The sequence below is a fragment of the Doryrhamphus excisus genome, linkage group LG12 (assembly GCF_037039965.1).
Source record: "Doryrhamphus excisus strain RoL-2023G ecotype Guam linkage group LG12, RoL_Dexc_Guam_v1.1, whole genome shotgun sequence".
Classification (NCBI taxonomy): domain Eukaryota; kingdom Metazoa; phylum Chordata; class Actinopteri; order Syngnathiformes; family Syngnathidae; genus Doryrhamphus; species Doryrhamphus excisus.
This window is the reverse complement of record NC_136368.1, coordinates 6,620,572-6,642,588: the sequence shown is the minus strand read 5'-3', so window position 1 is coordinate 6,642,588 and position 22,017 is coordinate 6,620,572. Positions and strand designations below refer to the sequence as shown.

General features: G+C 41.6%; 3 protein-coding genes across 5 annotated transcripts; 1 reads left to right on the top strand and 2 right to left on the bottom strand.

The window, feature by feature from the left end:
• Window positions 1–1,194: 1,194 nt before the first annotated feature.
• LOC131135555 (high-affinity choline transporter 1-like) lies at window positions 1,195–12,571 on the bottom strand. Its single transcript, XM_058081594.2, has 9 exons — window positions 11,590–12,571; window positions 10,086–10,329; window positions 9,105–9,218; window positions 8,733–8,888; window positions 8,455–8,603; window positions 8,211–8,354; window positions 7,899–8,052; window positions 3,258–3,475; window positions 1,195–2,164 (listed from the first exon to the last, which is right to left on the bottom strand). The coding sequence occupies exons 2-9, from the start codon at window positions 10,267–10,269 to the stop codon at window positions 1,496–1,498; spliced, it is 1,788 nt and encodes a 595-aa protein (XP_057937577.1). The 5' UTR covers window positions 10,270–10,329; window positions 11,590–12,571; the 3' UTR covers window positions 1,195–1,495.
• A 448-nt stretch (window positions 12,572–13,019) lies between these two features.
• LOC131135557 (claudin-14-like) lies at window positions 13,020–18,982 on the bottom strand. 3 transcript variants are annotated; one of them, XM_058081602.2, is made up of 6 exons: window positions 18,750–18,981; window positions 16,857–17,015; window positions 16,642–16,779; window positions 14,543–14,747; window positions 13,879–14,122; window positions 13,021–13,811 (listed from the first exon to the last, which is right to left on the bottom strand). In XM_058081602.2, exons 5-6 carry the CDS (start codon window positions 14,110–14,112, stop codon window positions 13,299–13,301), a joined length of 747 nt encoding a protein of 248 aa, XP_057937585.2. In that variant the 5' UTR covers window positions 14,113–14,122; window positions 14,543–14,747; window positions 16,642–16,779; window positions 16,857–17,015; window positions 18,750–18,981; the 3' UTR covers window positions 13,021–13,298. The 3 variants fall into 3 exon arrangements, with proteins under 3 accessions (XP_057937584.2, XP_057937585.2, XP_078651205.1); XM_078795079.1 differs by lacking the exon at window positions 18,750–18,981 and adding an exon at window positions 17,973–17,992; XM_058081601.2 differs by having other exon boundaries at window positions 13,020–13,811; window positions 13,879–14,747; window positions 18,750–18,982.
• On the top strand, window positions 18,498–21,851 carry LOC131135556 (F-box only protein 47-like). The gene is made up of 10 exons (XM_078795082.1): window positions 18,498–19,022; window positions 19,142–19,303; window positions 19,375–19,451; window positions 19,526–19,600; window positions 19,681–19,789; window positions 20,115–20,288; window positions 20,353–20,502; window positions 20,840–20,982; window positions 21,408–21,567; window positions 21,727–21,851. The coding sequence occupies exons 1-10, from the start codon at window positions 18,833–18,835 to the stop codon at window positions 21,825–21,827; spliced, it is 1,341 nt and encodes a 446-aa protein (XP_078651208.1). The 5' UTR covers window positions 18,498–18,832; the 3' UTR covers window positions 21,828–21,851.
• Window positions 21,852–22,017: the final 166 nt, after the last annotated feature.

Sequence of the window (22,017 nt, the reverse complement as noted above, 5' to 3'; positions counted from 1 at the left end):
CTGCACTATATCAGAAAAGCGGTGAGCGGACGCGTGCGCACACATGAACTTTGATTTTTGATGTTATAATACGATAAAAAAAATACATTAATGTAAGCAATTCTGATTCAAAATTTAAAGCACAAAATAACAATGATAATTTGTGACCAGTGCTATTTTTAGGGTTCAATTCCACCCTCGGTCATCTCTGTGTGGAGTTTGCATGTTCTCCCCGTGCATGCGTGGGTTTTCTCCGGGTACTCCGGTTTCCTCCCACATTCCAAAAACATGCTAGGTTAATTGGCGACTCCAAATTGTACATAGGTATGAATGTGAGTGTGAATGGTTGTTTGTCTATATGTGCCCTGTGATTGGCTGGCCACCAGTCCAGGGTGTACCCCGCCTCTCGCCCAAAGACAGCTGGGATAGGCTCCAGCACCCCCCGCGACCCTCGTGAGGAAAAAGCGGTAGAAAATGAATGAATGAATATTTACTCAACGGTCTAGTGGTTAGCGCGCAGACCTCACAGCTAGGAGACCAGGGTTCAATTCCACCCTCGGCCATCTCTGTGTGGAGTTTGCATGTTCTCCCCGTGCATGCGTGGGTTTTCTCCGGGTACTCCGGTTTCCTCCCCCATTCCAAAAACATGCTAGGTTAATTGGCCACTCCAAATTGTCCATAGGTATGAATGTGAGTGTGAATGGTTGTTTGTCTATATGTGCCCTGTGATTGGCTAGCCACCAATCCAGGGTGTACCCCGCCTCTCGCCCAAAGACAGCTGGGATAGGCTCCAGCACCCCCCGCGACCCTCGTGAGGAAAAAGCAGTAGAAAATGAATGAATGAATGCTATTTTTAGAAGATGCCTCACGGGCGCCTTAAGTGGTCCACGTGGGCGCATTGGGTGCCCGCGGGCACAGCGTTGGTGACCCCTGCTCTATTCATACACTTTCTCAATGCAACCGAAACTTAGGAAGTTGAGACACTTGTTGATGCCTCTGTGACCGTCCAGGACATCGAAACAAAGATATTGCACTAGTCCCATCAACCAAAACCCCTGCAGTATCTCCCTACCTGTAGCAGCACTTAAATATGCTTGTAGTATTTGTTTGTTTACAACTTGATGCAAATAGTCAACATTCCAGATGAAAATCCCAAGTCAAAGGTGGTTCCCTTGTTCAGCCGCATTGATTAAACTGGATTGATTAAACCGGATTACAACCTTTTGCTTTGGAAATACTGTGCTACACAAAATAGGATTACAGATAGTAAAAATGTAATTGTGTTATACATTTGTGGATGAATATGATGGGACCATTGGACCTGTATGATCTGGAGATGGTCCTTTTATCTGATCTCCAAAGGTAAGAGTCTTGTCTCACCTCTGGACCATCTGACTTGGAAGGACCAGTCTTGGAAACTGACTTTTCTGAATCTCCATCAAATAAAATATGTGGAATTACCTGGAAGCCATTGCAGAGCTCCACTGGTTTGGACTCCACTTTCAGAAGAATGTTCCTATTGTGCCTTGAATGCCTCGTTTTCAGTTTTAAAATCCTCAGGACTCGACACGTCGTCATCACTCAGGACCTCTCTGTTCATGAAGGTTCCGGCGAGGGATGCACCCAAGGCTTGTTTGACAGGCGCAATCTCTGAAAGAATGATGTTGTCATGACTCACCAGTGTGGTCTTGTCCATGATCTCCTTGCTGTGCTTCGATATCACGGCATCGAGGAAATCGTACTTGTGTGACAGTGTCCCGCTTTCAAACAGGTACTTTGTCAGGTAGGAAAACGCCACATTTGCTAAAAAGGACGCCACCATTGACATGGTCTTGAAAGGGAACCTCTGCTGGACAAAGTACTCAACCTCCCCGGTAAGGCGGTGGATCTTCTCCTGGGTCACCCATCCAGGGTAATAGATGAAAGGAGGGAGTTTCAGGTACGGTTCACCTCCACCGATTCGTAGCAAAAGACCAAAAACATAGGCAGCCACTGAGCCGTAAGTATTAGTTCCTTTGACGAAAAGGACACTTAAAAGTTGTGGAAAGACGATGACGTAGACCAGGTCCGAGCTCAGGTACCATAGGCCGTACACGGTTCCTGTTAATAATGCCATGGCAGTGGCGAGGGCTCCGAAAACAAAGATTGTGAGGCGCATCACCCAGACAATCTCACGATCTGAGGCCTGGAAGGTAATTAGAGAAGGATTGTTACAATCTGCATGCATCGGTTGATGCTTTAGATCAGGGGTCTCAAACATGCGGCCCGTTGCGGACACTAGTTTGAGGCCCCCGCCTTGATATGAAAGTTTAATGTTGCGGCCCGCACAAGTTTGATATGGATGCTGTATGGTATCATGTACCCAGAAAAAATTATTACGTTTCATTAATGGTCATGTTAAAGGTTAAATAACTGTTAATAGTTATCCTCCCTATCTGTGTGGAAGTGGTAAGTTTTTGGCTTCTTAAGTTTAAAGGAAATAACTTGGAGGCTACCGTTTAGGTCGCTAGCTCTCGAGTTTGCGAGTTAGCATGTGTCTCAAGACCCTGCAGTTGCGCAATATGTTGTAAATAAAAAGAGTATAAATGTGACTATAGTCGTGTTTTGTCATGTCTACAGGGCTCTAATAATGCTTTGTTAATTTTAATCTGAAAAAAAAAATTTGTCTAACCACCAACTATATGTTTTTATTATTTGCCGTTTTATTATTATATTTATTTATTACTGATTGATTGATTTTCTTTATTCTTGATTTGTTTATTTATTTTATTTCTTATTTCTTATTTTGTGTAGAAAAATAAAAATTAAGATATTTGAGAACAGTGAAATGTTTTATCAAAGCTTTTCGTGTAGAAAATCAGAACCAAAGTTTATTCATTTTTCTGTTTTTAATAAATGCGTTATTTTTTGTTTTTTTTTGGAAAACCTGATGCGGCCCAGCCTCGCCCATACCCTAGCTCTAGTGGCCCCCAGGTAAATTGAGTTTGAGACCCCTGCTTTAGATTGATGTTTGATCATTTCACTTGTCTACCAAGTACAATGAATCTTGTGAAAAGAAAACACTGCCTTGTTTGTAAACTGCTAGCTGGCTTGAGCAGCCAAGTGCTGATACCTGGATGGAAGCGAGGTCTAGGGCAGTGAGTGTACTAGCTGGTAGAACAGTGTGAATGTACTATATGTTGGTAAACCTCACTCCCCGACACAGTCCGCCTTTTAGCAGGCTCAACTCTGATGTTTCTAACCACAATTTGTATTTGGGTGATGGGCTGCACTCTTACCGACTGTCGAAAAGCAAGTTGATAGATGTTCCTTGCAAACATGGAGCTGGCTGAGAGAATAGAGGAATCTGCAGATGACATGACTGCTGCCGACACGGCCCCCAGGCCAAAGAAGGAGACGTAAGATGGGCAAAGGTGCTGAAGCACAATGGGAAGAATCATGTCGGATTCATCCTTGTCCTTCGGAGGGAGGGCCCCATAAGAAGTCTGGTTCCAGTCTGAAGATGAAGATGGAAATGTGAAATAGATTTTAGGGGTATTTTCAGGTAATTTGCAGGCCTAAAACAACATACATTATGATGTACAGTACAACTTTTTTTTTTAATTCTGTTTTAGGTTGGCTGTTCCTGTGATTTATACCCCAGAGCGACTTATAAATGAAAAAATAAATAAATAAATAATAAAATATATATATATATATATATATACACACACACATATCCACTACTGCTCAAAAGTTTGGGATCACTTGCAAATTTCTTTGTTTTCCAAAGAAAAACATTTTCATGCATTTCACTATTTTTTTTCCATTTCACAAACAATGAAAATGAATCAGATGATTTTCAAAGAAAGATCTACATTTTTGCATAGAAGCCTACTATCAACAACTGTCAGTCCTCTGCATCAATCTCTTGGTATGGCTGCCAATCCAAGTTCATCAATTTATAAGGCTAATAGATTATTAGAAAACCCATCTAAAAAAATCTGTACTCCCTTCAGAGAGCAGCACAAACTGGGTCTAACAAGGACAGAAAAACGATGCACCCATCCAAAAAATCTCATGCTGTTTACTACTCCCTTCAGAGAGTAGCACAAACTGGTCTAACAAGGACAGAAAAACGATGCACAACAGTGCAAGAAGACAAATATCTGAGAGTGTGTAGTTTAAGATAAAGACGCCTCACAGGTCGTCACCTGGCAGCTGCACTAAATAGTCGCCATCAAACACCAGTGTCAGCATCAACAGTGAAGCACGACTTCAGGACTTCCGACTTCATGGCAGGATTGCCAAGAATATATAATATTATAATAATATAAGTCGCTCCGGAGTATAAGTCGTACAATGCCAAAAATGCATAATTAGGTAGAAAAAAACATACATAAGTCGCACTGGAGTATAAGTCACATTTTTTGCGGGTAATTCATTTTATAAACTACTTGACCAAAACCAATATTACGTCCTCTTGGAAGGCAAGTTCTAGCAATAAAAGCTGGCACTAAATAGTAGTAATAGTAATAGTTGGTAGTAGTGTACACTACTGCTCAAAGGTTTGGGATCTTTGTTTTCCAAAGAAAAACATTTTCATGCATTTCACAATTTTTTTTTCCATTTCACAAACATTTTTATCCATTTCACAAACAATGAAAATGATAATGATCAGATGATTTTCAAAGAAGGATCATTTTTGCATCGAGGCCTACTATCAACAACTGTCAGTCCTCTGCATCAATCTCCTGGTATGGCTGCTAATCCAACTTCATCATTTTATAAGGCTAATAGATTATTAGAAAACCCATTTAAAAAATCTCTTACCATGCTGTTAACTACTCCCTTCAGAGAGTAGCACAAACTGGGTCTAACAAGGACATAAAAACGATGCACAACTGTGCAAGAAGACAAATATCTGAGAATGTGTAGTTTAAGATAAAGACGCCTCACAGGTCGTCACCTGGCGGCTGCACTAAATAGTAGTAATAGTAATAGTTGGTAGTAGTGTACACTACTGCTCAAAGGTTTGGGGCCTCCCACTCCTTTTTCTGTCCTTGTTAGACCCAGTTCGTGCTGCTCTCTGAAGGGAGTAGTTAACAGCATGGTAAGAGATTTTTTAAATGGGTTTTCTAATAATCTATTAGCCTTATAAAATGATGAACTTGGATTAGCAGCCATACCAGGAGATTGATGCAGAGGACTGACAGTTGTTGATAGTAGGCCTCTCTGCAAAAATGTAGATCCTTCTTTGATTAATTTTCATTGTTTGTTTAAATGCACGAAAATGTGTTTTTCTTTGGAAAACAAAGACATTTCCAAGTGATCCCAAACTTTTGCGTAGTAGTGTATATAAATTTCCCAGTAAGCCACAAGAGGACACTCTCGAGTCTAGAGTCTGGAGATATCGGTGCGAAAGTATAGACTCTAGACCAGGGGTCGGCAACCTTTACAATCAAAAGAGCCATTTTACCTCCTGGCTCACTAAAGAAAAATAGACTGGAGCCGCAAAACATAATTTAAAAACAGCAGAGACGTGCTCGAGTGTTTAGCGCGCAGACCTTCCAGCTAGGAGACCAGTGTTCAATTCCACGCTCGGCCATCTCTGTGTGGAGTTTGCATGTTCTCCCCGTGCATGCGTGGGTTTTCTCCGGGTACTCCGGTTTCCTCCCACATTCCAAAAACATGCTAGGTTAATTGGCCACTCCAAATTGTCCATAGGTATGAATGTGAGTGTGAATGGTTGTTTGTCTATATGTGCCCTGTGATTGGCTGGCCACCAGTCCAGGGTGGACCCCGCCTCTCGCCCGAAGACAGCTGGGATAGGCTCCAGATTTGGAGGGAATTTTGGGGTATCAAAGTAGTTCAGAGTTGATCAAGTAGTCTTGGTCTCACAGAAAGTCTGGATTTTTTTTCAAAGATGCGTATTTTCCCCATTCGGGTGTTAAAAAAAATACTTGAGCATTGTGACGGGAGCCACAACAAAGAGGCTGAAGAGCCACATGCGGCTCTGGAGCCGTAGGTTGCTGACCCCCGCTCTAGACTATCTCCAGCGCCTTAACAATTCAATATTTAAACAGTAGACGTTTGAGAACGACAGAACACAAATGCCCCCCCCCCAAAAGAAAATAATATTCTGCAGACTACAAGCTGCAAGTAGTGAAATTAGCAGCTGAAAATAATAATCAAGCAGCAAAGAAAAAGTTTGGAGTAAGTGAGAAAATTATTAGGGACTGGCGTAAAGCGGAGTTTACTCTTACTGCCATGAAGAAAACAAAGAAAAGAGTTACTGTACTTATGTTTATGTTACATAAACACTGGACACCTTTTCTGTTCATGCTTATTTTTTGTATAGCTGATTGTGTCAGCATATTTTACACCTATTCAGCCTGGCCTCTATTCTTTTATTGTTAGAACTTGCCTTCCAAGAGGGTCAAGTAGTTTATAAAATAAATTACCCGCAACAGTGCGACTTATGTATGTTTTTTCTACCTAATTATGCATTTTTGGCCTTGTGCGACTCATACTCCGGAGAGACTTACAGTCTTGAACAGTTTTGAACATGCAAAGAACAAACTAGTCAAGTCAGTCTGAACGGGGTCTTGGTTCTTTTAGTTGGGAGACTATAAACTAATCCTCTTTACTACGTGTGTGTGGGTGCTTTATTTGTTCATTGAACGCACACAAACAGATGACAGATGACTGACAGACGAATCTATCTGTCTCTTTTCCGTCCTTCGCCGTAGCCAATGAAGCGTTTGAATGCACTGACAATCGAGCCTCTGTGCATCAAATGGCAAAGAGAGGCAATTGCTCTATCCGTATTTACACACATACACATGAAATTATCCTCATGACATGTTTTTGCGTACTCACCAACCAAGAGTGATTGGAACAATGCCTAATTGGAAATATGTCAACTGGGTTAGGCTCCAGCTCGCCAGCATTGTGGTATAGAAAAATGCATGTATAGATGGGAGGAACCGTAAGCAAGTGGAATAACACAAACTTTGATCAAATACCGATTAAATGATTCAATCCTCTCGGGATTGTTCTATTTTCCTCTTAGCGTATGACATCTTTTAAAAATTAACTTTACTCTCCGGAGATGTATATTCTTCTAACGATCAGAGCTTGATTAACACTGGTTGCACATGAAACAGGTTCACATGAATCAGATTAATTAGCGCTTCTTCTGATGGAATATTCACAAAATCTGCTCGGTCTGACGTCTCCGTGCTCGTTGCGGCCCCATGCTTCTGTCACTTGTTTACCCTCCCAGTCACAGTAGGCGTCTCCATTTACACATCTGATAAAAACGATATGCTGTTAACAAGCCCGATTGCGTTGATCAACATTTCCTCGTTATATAAAGGATCAGGGGCGGCACGGCGGTCGAGTGGTTAGCGAGCAGACCTCACAGCTAGGAGACCAGGGTTCAATTCCACCCTCGGCCATCTCTGTGTGGAGTTTGCATGTTCTCCCCGTGCATGTGTGGGTTTTCTCCGGGTACTCCGGTTTCCTCCCACATTCCAAAAACATGCTAGGTTAATTGGCCAATCCAAATTGTCCATAGGTATGAATGTGAGTGTGAATGGTTGTTTGTCTATATGTGCCCTGTGATTGGCTGGCCACCAGTCCAGGGTGTACCCCGCCTCTCGCCCAAAGACAGCTGGGATAGGCTCCAGCACCCCCGCGACCCTCGTGAGGATAAGCGGTAGAAAATGGATGGATGGATGGATAAAAGCGATATGCTGTTAACAAGCCCGATTGCGTTGATCAACATTTCCTTGTTATATAAAGGATCAGATTCCTGGATGTTTACATTCATGAATTTGATTTGTAATTGTATTTTGACACGATTAACGTCTGTTCCATTTTGTCACGTATCCATCCAAAGTGAGGACCAGGCACCGACGGCAGTGTGTATTTACCAGTGGAGGCCCCTATAGCGCCTATGAGGACAGAGGGCACGGCCATGACCAAACAGCCAAAGGCAGCGAGGAAGGAAAGGACCTGGGCGTAGGTAGCTGAAGAGGCAGAAAGAACCCGTTGAAAATAGACCTGCCATGGAATCCCCCCCAACATCTACAAAAAAAAAATGGCATTGTGAATACAGTAGAACATTCAACTCAAATAGCAGTGTTTTATCACATGGTAACTGTTTTCCCACGTCAAACCAATAAAAACGCTGACACATGAACCGGTTTTCAATGATGAATCAGCGGATGACAGGTGTGACTTACCAGCAAACAGAAATTATCTGCCCACAGCCATTTATCTGCCGGATCAATCTTCCCCAGCCAGGGCGACTGGTAGATTGCCTCCTTGGCTGTCACTGTGATGTCTGACACGGCAGGATTGGATAATGCAAAAGGCACGCTGATCCACTGATGGTCAAAGAGTACAGAATGGAGATATTACAATTTTCGTATTGATAATCTGTAGCTATAATATCTTCTGTCATTTATGGGAGTTATGGAGACTCACCAAACCCACAAAGATACAGAAGAGTTGAACTACATCTGTGTATGCTACCGAGTAGAGTCCTCCCACAAGAGTGTAGAAGATAGCAATCAGGGCTGAGATCATCACCGACATGTTGATGTTGATGTCCACAATCACACTCAGAGTAGCTCCTGCAGGGCGAATAGCACGGAAACTGGTAGAGTCTACTGGTAGACTGGTTTTCTACTGAGTAGTCACATGGAGGAATCTGACTGGACATTGGTAGTAACTGCTTCCCCAGTTTGGAAATATTCACCTACCGAGAGCAGATAAAATGGCCGCAGACCAGAAGATTTCTCCCATGACGGCGGGGATGAAGAGAAGACCCCCCATCCGCTTTCCATAGAGCTGTTGGAAAGGATCCAGCATGGTGACGTAGCCCCGTGAACGCATGGGTTTGGCAAAGAACAGACCACCTGGAAGAGGTTTCAAATTTAGAAATGTGTATTATGCAGTATTTACAAACATGACTTGACGCGTTTGTTAAAAATCAGTTCATCCATCCATTCATTATACCATTTACAGCCCACAATTCATTTACTGAACATGCAATTTCTGAAGTCATTGCATTTTCTTATTACAAGAATCCGAGTCCATTGACCAGGGTCTACATAAAGGCATGAAGTCCTTACCGAGTACCAGACTGAGAGCATATCCAAAGGGTGCTTGTGCCCACGCCAAGCCATAGTCAGGCAAGTAGACATACTCCGCTGTCCCGTTGATGTATCCCCCACCGACCCATGTAGCTGAAAGAAATACATTCGACTCAGATATACAGATATATACTGACGGCTTCAGTAACTCCTCCAATGTGTGTCACAATGTCACTCCACACTTTTTATTGCTCTCTGGTTCTACCATATCTTACTTATTGTGTGGAAATATGGGGTAATACCTATAAAAGCAATCTTCACTGGCTAAATGTACTGCAAAAAAGGTCAGTAAGGATAATTCATAATGCCGCCTACAGAGAACATACTAACTCCTTATTTCTAAAATCACAAATACTTAAACTTGCTGATATAGTTAATTTTCAAACAGCTAAAATAATACATAAGGCTAAAAATAACCAATTACCTAAAAATGTCATCCAATACTTCTCTACAAGAGAGGAGAAATATGATCTCAGGGAAGAAGTAAATGTGAAACACTTATATGCTATGACTACATTAAAAACCATAGCATTTCAGTATGTGGAATCAAACTATGAAATGGATTGAGTAAGGAAATCAAACAATGCACAACGATGAGCCAATTCAAGAAACAATACAAGCAGTTGATGTTTGCTAAATACAAGGATGAAGAATCTTGAACCAGTCATGATGTGCTATATATATCACTATATTGACACTTACTATGGTACAAAGTGCATTATTAAAAAAAAACAAAAAAAAAAACTAAACGGTATTATGGAAAGCAGGTAGTGAACAAATGTAACAGTTACTGATTGTAAAAGTACCAGATGGAGGGGTAGGCTTTAATAAGCTTTGCTTCTTTCTACTCCTTTTGGACATGTGGAACTGGGAACTGATTATGGGATGCACTCAATTGTAATCTGATGCATGTTCAAATGAAATAAAACCATTACCATCACAATGTGTTGGACGACTCACCGGTCATTGTGAACACGCCCACAAACAAGCCAATGTCCCGCCCTCCGACCATGATGCTCTCGCTCCGGTCTCCTCCATCACCGACTCCCGAGTTCTTGTTCTTCCACGCCGCCCAAATGCCCACAAAGAGAATCACCAGGTAAAAAACAACAATGGCCACGATACCCTCAACGTGGATGGTCATCTTGTTCTGTGTCCTCAAGTACTGTAGTTTACCCGGGACTGGACTTTCATTGAGGAAACTCTGCCGAGAAAGAAAAAGATGTGTTGAAGAGGTGTTCTGTATTTTGTTGGAAGTGAACTTAAACCAAGCCTAGAAGTGCCTTTAGCTAACACAAACCTACACATTCGATGCAATATACAGTGGAACCGCAGTTTTATTACACTACAGAAAACTACAATAATAAAGTTACACTTTGAGTTCTTGGATTTATGGCTTCACTAATTCATAAATCTTGCAGTTTTGTGGTTTAATACAAAATATTTAAGCACATTTTATGGATTTTTTGAATTAAGCATTTTCAAGCAGAGCTAAAATACAAATATAAGGCATTCAGAAGACACATTCATATGTACATATATATATATATATATATATATTGTATTATCCTATGCCAGGCACTCGGGGTCAGCAATGTTACTGTAATGTTAGGTGAGACAGACAAGCACCAGACTTGATCGCCAGTTTGAATTATCTCAAAAGAGGCACAATAATCGCTAACACTGGCTACTGTTGCGGCCGTAGCTCACGCCAAGGTAAAACCCAACTCACTTCCTGTCCTCCACCCTCTCAGCTCCCCTAGCAATGGAACACGACCAAGGTTAAGAACCCTTGACGTACACATTGCTGACTGACTTCGCTGCATTTTTGCTTACACTTGCAACTTCCTTTGGCCCCATGGCGGGTTATTTATCAGTCACAAGAACAAAAATGCACGGACAGTGAGTCAGTAGTGCGAGGGTGCCTTGTTTGATGATACATTACAGGGCAAACAGACTATTTTGTTGGATTATCATCATGCTAACCGACAAGTGTGTACAAAAGCCGGTGGAAAATTCCATCCATCCATCCATTTTTTATGCCGCTTATCCTCACTAGGGCCATGGATATGCTGGAACCTATTGCAGCCTTTCCCTCTGCATTAATGACCAAAACATTAATAATCATTAAAGAAATGAGAACAATTAAGTATTGGTTTAAATATAGAGAGATTTGTCATGGCAGGTCCCCCTCCATGGTTTGGCTATGTTTAAATGTCCACAGTTTAGTTCAATAAAATGCAATGAACTAATTAAAAAAAACAATTTCAAACAGATTCAGTGGGTTGCAACGCCAATGTGCATATCCCAACCTGACAGACCTCTGTTGTGCTGACACTGTGGTTTCTTGCAGGGGGGGGGGGCAGTTTTACATCTTTAAATCGATAAATCTCTTTGACTCACACTTTGACCAACACATAACAGCTCAGGGAAGAGAACATCTAACATGATAACGTGATCTTACCTTTGTTTGTTGGAGCAACAGTAATGACTTGATAACCACAGCCAGGAGCAAACCAAAAAAAGGATCCAAAATAGTATCAAAGAAGATCCCCTGTTGGATAGAACTTGTGCTTTCACATGTAGTGGTCTTTCAAGTCCAATCACAATTATCTTACGGTGGTTTTAAGTCTTCAAAGCTCTGGGAAATCTGCGGGAAGAGTGTGTGAGAGAGAGAGGGAGAGAGAGGGGTGCAAGGTGGGTGGGGGTGGGTTGTTGTGGGTGTGGAGATGAATGGGAGTGGTGGGTTTATTGGATGCTGTCAGGGTGGGTAGATGCTAGATGAATGTCTTCCAGGGCAGGACGAAAATAGCACCTAATGCCGAGTGGCATGACGCACAAACATTTTCAATATGTGACCATCACATTGCCAATGGATGCAATGGTCACTTGGTTACTTTTTAGCTTTGATTAATGGTCATTATAATGAGAGCTCAGATCTTATTCTTCTTGTATGCTTGTCACAAAGCTGGCGTTGTCATTTTTCAAGTGTCTTTAAGGTCCTTGGAGGTGGCAATGATGAAAAAAACAAATAAAAGTCTGTCAATCATTCAGCAGTCATTTACTATATACTGATGTATATGCTATACTATTAGATCGAATGGCAATAAATCAATTTAATTAAAAGAAATATTTATTTTTTATTTTCATTTGAATTTATGATGTATTATGATGTATACTTGTGCCTCTCTGAGGTTTTACATGTTTTTTAAATTGTTTCATTATTCCATTTTTTGAATAGTGCCATAAAGCACATTCTCCATTGTGATGCAATGTCGCTGTCCGTAGTGCTGAAAATGGACACAGCTGTTTTCTGCAAATCTGTTCCAATTCTCACAATGGTGAATTTTGTTGTATTACAGCTTCAGTAATACAGTACTTACCTTATTTATTGGTAGCGACAACGTTGATTACACCTACACAATCTAACGAAAGCAGGGCCTGACCTGTCAAAACAATTAATTTGAAAAGATATGAATGAAATAAATAATAAAAATAATAAATGCAAATGACAACATTTGAATTGCCTTTCTATCACTGTTGGAATTTGCCTTTGAGTAGCCTGTTATTGAGATTGCCTTCAAGGTCTTGGAATCAAATACCTTGTATACCTTGTATATGAGACAGTGAAATCCACCACTGTTAATCAATACCCAGCTCCTTAATTAAAATAAACATGCTTTACAAGTGTGACAGCTGGACACTAAATTAGGTGACAACGTGTGACAGCTACCATAATTTGGCTGCGGTGTAGCTGACAGGCGGCCACAGAGAAGCTCTAATTGGGAGATTTCTTATGAGTAAGGTGTCATAAGGTGTAGCACCATGAGTAGTTTGTCGAATAAGGTTAATAAATATCGGAAAATGAGGGAGGAAAAAATTCAAGGTGCACATTTTAATGGATTTTTTTTAACACAATGGTGTCATGTGGTTAAATAGAACATGAATACACCAATAATGTCAGCTTGTTTTGCATCTAAAATTGGAATGAAATACGAAGTATGTACTGTGTATTTGCAGTGACATGTACCTGTTAACACAACACTATTTCCTGATAAATGTAGCCACCTAGTGGTATAGTCGCCACATTGCAGGTGATCATTTGTGCTTTTCAATGTGACTATAATGTGGTCTAGACTGTTTTTGGTATGCTATGGTTACTAATGTACAGTCTTAGACGTAGTTATTAAGTCTGTAGCCACTGCTGGAAACGGAGCAAAGCGACGGGGCTCGGTTGCCTTTGAGGGCCTCTGGGGGTTTGTATGGAGGAGCTGGGGGATAAATGTTGTTGAAGTCCGGGGGCGGGGAAGAAGGCTGACTCCTCTGCCTTTGGAGATGCCTCGGTGAGCGCTCACCACGGCCGCTGCCGCTCAAGCACAGCACCAGTCCCCCACAGAGACTCAGACAGGCCGAAGCATAGCCAATATACACCGCCAGGCCGATCTCGTACTTCATGCCACTTGGGAGGAAGGGGTCATAGAAATCTGCAATGACGTCATTGGTGGTCCAGGAAACAGTGGTCAAGCAGAGCAAACCAGCACAGAGAAAGCAAATGCCTCCACTCAGCACCAGCGGGGACTTGATTAATGAGCCTCGGGCAAAGTAGGTGCACTTCATACCCATCACAGAAACCACAACTCCAAGCACGGAGGTGATGCAGGAGAGTACCATGAGCGCCCGGGCAGCCTAAAGGTGAGATGAAAGGGCGTATTCACAACATGATTCTTCTCTCCACATATTCTAAAGGCAGTACCTGCATGTCCTGTGGCAGCGCCAGGAGAGATCTATACAGCTCGCACTGATAAATGCCCGTACTGTGCCACACGCACGCCATCCACAGGCCTTTAAAGGTGCCGGTGGCCGTGATGATGTTTGAGTCCACGTAGGCCGAGCTGCGCCAGTGTGGAAGAACGGTGGCGACTACAGTTCCCACAAAGCCGAGCAGGCTTAAGAAGAAACCAAGGAGCTGAAGTGCGGTGCTGGCCATGTTGGGCTCACTTGGAAAGAAGTTTCACATGAAAGGTGACGAGCACACAAAGGGCATTATTTATTACATAACACATAAGGAAATAGTCATGAAAGTCATAACTTACATAACGTTATTTATAACATTGTTGTACTCGCTTTTCATTTTCGTATTGAAACTGGCAAAGAGTACAATTGGAAAACAGGAAGTGAACAAATCTATTGCAATGTATATGAAACGGATGGGGGAGGAGGGGTAGGATTAAATAAGCCGTGCTTGATCCTACTCCTTTTAAATCTCACAATATTAGGATGAGCCTAATATTATAACCAAACTACGTCATGTCTTTATGATATGTGTTATTTAAGCAACTGTAACTCAATATTGTGGCTGGTGAGTCCAAAATGCGCAGATAATACAGAGAAAAAAAGCAAGATGGACAACAAACTACCTTTGAGAACAGATGCATATTCTAGTCCCTCAGGCTGCAGATGTGGCTTCTTCTTCTGTTCATCGCACACCAGTCCCCGCTAGTACGCCGAGTTCCAGTGAGCTCCAGCTTCGTCACGGACGCCGAGCCATTCCTCAAGTGTGTCTGAAGTGATGGAGTTGAAACTATTCCGACATCGCCGAGTGGCAGGTGTCTGCATCTGTAACTAATGAGAGTACATGTTTAAAGCGCCTCTCCGGAGGTGCGCGCTACTATTCGCTAACATGCCCACCGCCCCTCAGGGGAGGCCGTATTAAACATTTACAGAAACCACCCAAGCTTGGAGTCATGATATCAATCACTAACTTTAAAAAGAGTACACAATGAAGGTTGGTTGAGATCACAATGACCTCTGGCATACGGGAATTATGTTTATGTATCATTTCTGGTGTGATGTGACAACGGTTTTCTCAGTTAAAGATTTACTTTCTCTGCTCACGTCTTCTTCCTGCTCCGTGTTTTGCAATCTGCCCCTTTTTGTTAGCACCTTGATAACACATTCATGACACAATAGCCTCAAAAGTGCACGTCTTGTAGAGTTTGCTTGTTCCCTGTCCTCTCCAGGTACTCCCGCTTCCTCACACATCCCAAACACATGCAAGTGGATGCACATGTGACACTAATAAGTCATATAGAAAACGAATGGATGGACTTTGAGACCACAACACACCAGTTTTGTAACTCAAATGGCCAGATTATTTGAAAATCAGTTTTTTGTCACCTGTGCTTCCACCTTTATTTTCTGTTTTGTCACTAGTCACTCAGGCCTTCTTTAGCCATCTGCTACAGCTGTGTGAAAGTACGTTGGTAAACAACGACTCCCTCACACCTTAAGAGTCACGCTGGACATCGAGTTGACAACTCGGGGCTTTTAGCTTGATGGTTAGCGGTCTCGACTCCCATACACTAGGCAGCTCAGGCGTGCTCAGGGGCGGACCAGACAGGTTACTCCGGTGCTGCGACACTGCGAAAGTCATACCGGACATTGAGTTGACAGTTTAGGTGGATGGCTAGCGCTGTTGAGGCTCATGGACTCGGCGGGTTACACGGTCACTGCAGTTAGAAATCAAACTGTTTTCCCCTGTCACGCTACACTACATAACATAACCCTTGTTCTTTGGTCTTTTTGTGCTGTTTTTCATGCGCTTCGTGAATGCTAATTGTTATCCAGAGTAGCTTCCTCAGGAGCTATCCACATTGTTTCAGCCTCTCATCCACATGGGAACAGCATTGTGGGAGACCTGAAACTGTATATATATATTTTTTTTTAAAAATCACAGATGTATCCGCTACCTCAATGCAGTCATGTGACCAGAAGTGAGCTTTAATAACAAGCCAACATAGTATCTGAATATTTCACATGACTCACCTCAGTCGACATTCTCCTGATTTTTGTTGTTTTATACTCCATATTTACTCACAGAAATTATTCCACTTCTCATTGGAAAGTGGAAGACGACAGACTTAGTGCATGTTCTTTGTTCTTCTATGATTTGGTGTGTCAAGTGTGTTCACAGCGCCACACGTTACATGGTTTTCACTCAGTTATCTATTCCCATCTGGATGCAACTATTTACTAATCCGGCACAGCGGGGATGCAACTTTAAAAAAAAAAAATCCCAAGAACGTTCCCGTGTGCACAGGGCCTTAGTGGTGGCGTTTGACATGTGTAGCTTTGCCCGTCCATTTATCGCTCACCTCCCGCAGTGTTATGTCTTATCTGTGTTATTTTATATTACACAGCAGTAATTCGCCCTGTAACTCTGTCCAATGACATGGCATTACATATTGTACTTTGTCAGCATGCCAAGATTGACAACTACAAAATAACAAAACATAAAATGCATTGTATTTGTGACCATCATCACTTGTGTTTTTAGGGATGCTGAGATTACAAACTAGATTACAAACTTAAATATACTCATCCCATCATGCATGACCCTGTAATTTTATGCAACTTTTTGCTTGAATTCCAAATTTGACAATGCTCAACATTTAGGAAGGTGAGAAGGAGTATGAATGAATTAATTAATGTAGGAAACATATAGAGGAGAACTCACCAATATGGTAAAAGTGAACCATCTACCCATGGTCACAAGTGCCCAGATGGTGCATTTGGCCTGGAAACAAAGTTGAAGAAGCTCCAGATGGATAGTCTGTTTTGCCTTGATGCCACACCACTCATCTCCTGTCCCTGCCTGAATGGAAGTGTTTCATGTCAGTGTTGAAATGCAAAATCTCGATCTTTAACTTCAGCTATAAATGGACAACATACTGTAAGGTAGGCCCGGTGAAGAAGCTGCTTCTCTGGACTTCCGTTAAGACCATTGCTGGCCCCTATGGGTCAAACTAAGACACAACCTGTTGGGTAAAAAAGACCCTGCTTGTAGCGTTCAGTTCTGCCAATGCCGGGATGATCCTCCACCAAGCGTGCCTGTGGGAATATAGAACACCTAATAGTCTTAGTTCAACTGAATAATCCTGTGATTAGCAGCTGAGCGTGGCTGTTGTGCAAGGCGCTCGAGGACAACACAATTAATTTGTGTGTCCCTGATTCATACAAATAATATTGTCTGCATTCAAACATTCAACATTTATTTTGTCAGAACAATAACAAAAAAATCACATATTCTTTCTGACATTTGACCTGAACCCACGTAACCTCTACTCCTGCAAACTCAAAAAAACAAAAACCTTTTTAAAATAAAATAAAAAAAAAATTCAGGGTCAAAAGTGTGTATTTTCCATGGTGATTTTTGGATAATGTTTGACACAATCACCGATAAATAGTAATCATCATACATATCTATTATTTCACTTTGATGCAGGCATCCCTCCCTCTGAATGGACTGAATTTCACTTTTTTTGTACACTCACAACTGCTATGGATTACATAGTCTGTATATCATTTTATACCAAATTGAAGAATTTGTAGGTTGTAAGTAGAACACTGTCTTACTTTTATTGTGAGCAACAAGAACAAGTGGTTGGTTTTAAAAAAAAATTACATGATTTGGGCTGCACACGCATATGTGGGTGTGTTATCTCTGATTTCCATGTGTCCTTGAATGCAGCGGCAACTTGTGCCCGAGGCGTTACCTGATGCACCATTACAAAAAGCTATAGCTCAGCAGTCAGTACTGATGGCAGTTTGAATATGAAGTGTCCATTATCTCACCGGAATCTTTCCATGGCGTTCCAACTCTACTCCTACCACTACCCATTTCTTAATGGTATTGGAAATACAATACAAAAATACATACAACCAGCAATAAAGCTTTGTTGAGTGAATCTTCACTCACAGTGACAGCTTTTCACCACTTAACTGGAACACCAAGTAAATATTCAAGATTAAACACTCTGAATGCACAAAATATTAATTCTAGCTTACTTATTTGTTGATATGATGCACACAGCTCAATTAACTTTGTCTCCTTCCTGCTCCCGTCGCCTCGCGCAGTGAGGCGTTCAGGTGCACTTGTAATTGTGAGTGTTCGGCGCTAATTGGTTTTATTTGCATTCCCTACCTCCTATGACAATTGTCGTACTACACTTTGGGAACATAGGGCATAAGACAATGTGACTTATGTTACATTCATAGAGTTCAAAAGTTTTAAAACAATTTATCAGTGGTGAACATTTTTTTAGTTAACAATATACGTTTGAATAACACAAAAGGAAACAAACAGAAGAGAACTGGAAAACATCACAACCTATAAGTATCAACATGGTGGATATTTGTATCGATGTGTCCGCCTCCATTAACAGCACAAGCGACACGCACAAAATGCATCGAGTAACTATTAATCAACAAATGAATGGCAGCATTTTAATGACAGCTAAATGACCTTATACCACATAAATGTATACCATATAAGTACATACATACTATATTCATAGCGTGATAGTAAAGGTCTCGTGCCACTTACCGTGGTGTCCTTACACAAAAAGCGTCACTATTCAACGAAGCCCGCAAGTACGCAACAAATTCGTGAGTTTCCTGTTTTTTTTTTAACCAAACATATCAGTAATCTTTGTAGTAATTACAAGACAATGTATATATCCGCGATAACCAATTAAGTGGGGCTGTACAGCTTTGCTTACTTTGTAGCTAACTAGCTTCCATGCTACAATACATAAGCTAGCATCAATTTGGGAAAATATGTACCTCCAGTTTGGACTCAAACTAATGTTCGTGTACAAAAACACGGTGTTTCTTTTTAGTTTCCATTCAATGTAGCGTCGACAAAAATGGTGAGAGGAACTTCTAGGAAAGCGAGCGCGTACACAGTGGCGCCGAAGTTCGATTCTTCGAACTGCATGGTCCGCCGGATCCGTCCGGTCAGAACCATTACGACTCGCAGTCAGCTTAAGAACAGTAGCGATTTTTTCCAGGGACTTCCACTGGAGGTGTTCCACATTATTCTGGACCAGCTATCTGGTGAGGTGACTTGCGCAAACCACAGAATATTAATTTGATGTTTTTTTTTAATAATAAAACGAATGCAAAGCAGCTATGACATTGATAGGCACTAACCAGAACTTCACTGTGTTGGTCAGTGTTGGAGATAAGTGTATTCTGCTTGACGTCCAAAAAGATGACTAGTTGTGTGGTGAACTTTATAAGCACCCTTGCCTGGAAGAGCAAAAGCATCCTCAAAAACATCCACAACACTACTTTTCCTGGACAGACAAGTGCTGGTGAACAATTCAGAGACCTTGGTAAGCAGTGGTAGGTTTATATCTATTCATTTTCTGTCCTCACATAAGGTTTGTACTTGTTTTTATTTCAGGTTTATTATTCAAAAGATGCACCATGTTGCTGCCTACAAAGGAAAGGCTTAAATTCATACTGAACAAGTTTTTACAGGTACAGGTACTGAGATATTCTGGGCAATGTTTTGTCAATTAATGAATAGATAACTGTCTTATCCTGTTTTGCAGGTACCTTGCTTCATGCTGGAGGAGTGCTCAGTACCAAACTGCATTGGTTTGGTCCGATATGGAGTATTCCTGCAGGTGACTAACAAAGCTAGACAAATAAAACAATAGTATAAATCCTCAGTGAAATGATTTATAATCTAATGATATCATTACAGACGCTAATTGCAGGGTGGGATGAGGTTGAGTGCCACAGAGTGTTCATCTTTCTGTGTGACATCACCAACTTGCTGAATAGAATTCAGTCAGTCATCACTGGGAAACCTGGTATTTGTCTTAAAAATACCCAAGTAAAGCTGTTCTTCATTTTACTGAGACCCAACTTTTGAAAGGACTAAACTAATTAATGCAGTATGAAACTCGACATCTTGTTTACAGAACCCTTTAACCCTTAGATGCATGAGTGACTGGACCCTACACTCTTTCATAAGTGGGTCAAAACTGACCCAGACTAGAATCAATGCGTTTTCATGCCAATTTTGCCATTTTGGTTAGGAATAATCCCTTGTATTATATTTAGTATTATATTTAGGACCACACAAGAAGAAACATGAAGAAAATCCCGCATTGATTTCCCTCACTGTGTCTACAGGGTTGAAAGGCTTTGAAGAGCTGGAGCTCCGTTATTTCTGCCGTAAGGTTTTGCTGGACTTGTCCCCGAATCAGTTAGATTGCCAGTTCTGGCTCCTGTGTCTCCTAAAGCCTTGGCCCTTGGTCCATCAGGCACACCTCTTGCTGATCCTGTATGGGCCACTGCTGTCTGAAGGTAAGGTCAGTGCAATTCACACCAGTCGAGAGTACGATACAGAAGCTTCTACTCCTCCTTGTAGGCTCCATCAGTTGGCATGATCTTGTGGTGCGGGGGCTTCCTCAGGATGCTTTGTGGGACTTGGCCAGGGCCATTCTCTTGCTCTTCAACAAGCCAGATGTGAAAGACTGGACAACGCAGTCAACCCTAGCAGTCTTTGCAGAGATCACTGGTAACTCACATTTTAAATACTGAAGGATGCAGTGCACTGATTGGTTTATCGTTGCCAGCGTATATGTGCTGTGCGCATTATGTAATGTTCTCTGATTGGTTTATTGCCAGTGTACGTATCATGTCCCTGAGTCAGCCGGAAATGGTTCGACAATCAATCAAGCGGAGCGCTCACCAAAATAGCACAACATTTTTACAGATTTGGAAGTAATTGCACACTTAATGAGCACCAGATTATATTTTTGAGAAAATGAAAGGCTTTTACTGCCGAAAATGCGGTAGCTAATTTCCAAAATCTCCCCTGCCCAAACTGATTTTGTTGTCTTGCTTATTTACAGCCATCCCTCAACCATGGCATGTGGAAAATGTTGCCCGTCTCCTGGTGCTGTGTGGCACTAAGCTGTGCTACACAGTTTTGGCCAGCAGGGCCCTCTGTGGACGAATTAAAGAAATTGCCAAAGTGATCGTTTACATTATTCTGGTAGGTATCAATATTAATGTTTTAATCCTGAACCCAAAAGTTGATCATGGTGGAGCTCAGTTGTAGTGTGGGTTCCCCAGGTGTCATTTCTTTTTATTCTTATTTATGGAAGACACGTATTCAAAACACAGCTCAAGGCAACCTTGTGATTAAGGACCACTCTACTGGGACAGCACAGAATTAATGAATGTGAATGGTTGTTTGTTTGTATGTGCCCTGTGATTGGCTGGCAGGGTGTACCCCGGGTCCAGGGTGTACCCCGCCTCTCGCCCAAAGACAGCTGGGATAAGCTCCAGCATACCCACATGTGGATGGATGTACACTGCCACATCCATCCATTTTCTATGCCGCTTGTCCTCATTAGTTTCACAGGGGACCACATTTTTAATTATAATATAGTTTACTAATCTTTGTGTATCCCTCAGGTGTGTGAAAAGGATGGCTATCAAATGACTTGGGCGGTGAAGTTAGTGCAGCATATCCACATGTGTTTCAAATCAGCTGTTGAAAAGTTCATCTTCATCCATCAGCTGGAGAACATGTTCTCCGAGGTCACCAAAGAGTTTTATGAGATTTATGTAGCAGGTAAGTGGAGTCATTGTTGCTTATACTTCAATACAGGGTGCAATATGCCTGTATAGGATGTACTGTATGGTCAAACCCTTAAGGAAGTCCTGCATGACGAAGCTACCTTCTTTCAATGGCAGCACCAAAAAGTCAATAATGCCAAGATTTTGTTCTCAGGCAACCATCTTGATGCCAGGGAAGCTTTCGGAACCTTGTGTCTCCTCCTGCACGCCAATGCTACATTTCATGCAAAGTTCCTTCACATGATGCTTAAATAGAAGCAATGCAAATTGACTTCAGAAATTGACTGGAACAGCATAGCAATTGTTAAATTTTATCGATTAATTTATCCTTATATACTATTTAATATGTAACATGTATTTAAAAAGAAAGTTTGTTGACACCTATTTATTTACAGTGAATGTTAGCGATTGTAGTTGTAATACACTGTTTTTATATTGTGTTGGC

What these genes read in the sequence shown, in the direction of transcription:
- LOC131135556 (XM_078795082.1), top strand. Translation starts at nt 18,833, where the DNA reads ATGGTGAGAGGAACTTCTAGGAAAGCGAGCGCGTACACAGTGGCGCCG. An exon ending in TATTCTGGACCAGCTATCTG is followed by an intron (nt 19,023 to 19,141) that starts GTGAGGTGACTT and finishes TGTGTTGGTCAG; the next exon opens with TGTTGGAGATAAGTGTATTC. An exon ending in TGGGCCACTGCTGTCTGAAG is followed by an intron (nt 20,289 to 20,352) that starts GTAAGGTCAGTG and finishes TCCTCCTTGTAG; the next exon opens with GCTCCATCAGTTGGCATGAT.
- LOC131135557 (XM_058081601.2), bottom strand. Translation starts at nt 14,112, where the DNA reads ATGGCCAGCACCGCACTTCAGCTCCTTGGTTTCTTCTTAAGCCTGCTC. An exon ending in CGCTGCCACAGGACATGCAG is followed by an intron (nt 13,812 to 13,878) that starts GTACTGCCTTTA and finishes TCTCACCTTTAG; the next exon opens with GCTGCCCGGGCGCTCATGGT.
- LOC131135555 (XM_058081594.2), bottom strand. Translation starts at nt 10,269, where the DNA reads ATGACCATCCACGTTGAGGGTATCGTGGCCATTGTTGTTTTTTACCTG. An exon ending in GGGCGTGTTCACAATGACCG is followed by an intron (nt 9,219 to 10,085) that starts GTGAGTCGTCCA and finishes TATTTCTTTCAG; the next exon opens with CTACATGGGTCGGTGGGGGA. An exon ending in CGCTATAGGGGCCTCCACTG is followed by an intron (nt 3,476 to 7,898) that starts GTAAATACACAC and finishes CTTCATCTTCAG; the next exon opens with ACTGGAACCAGACTTCTTAT.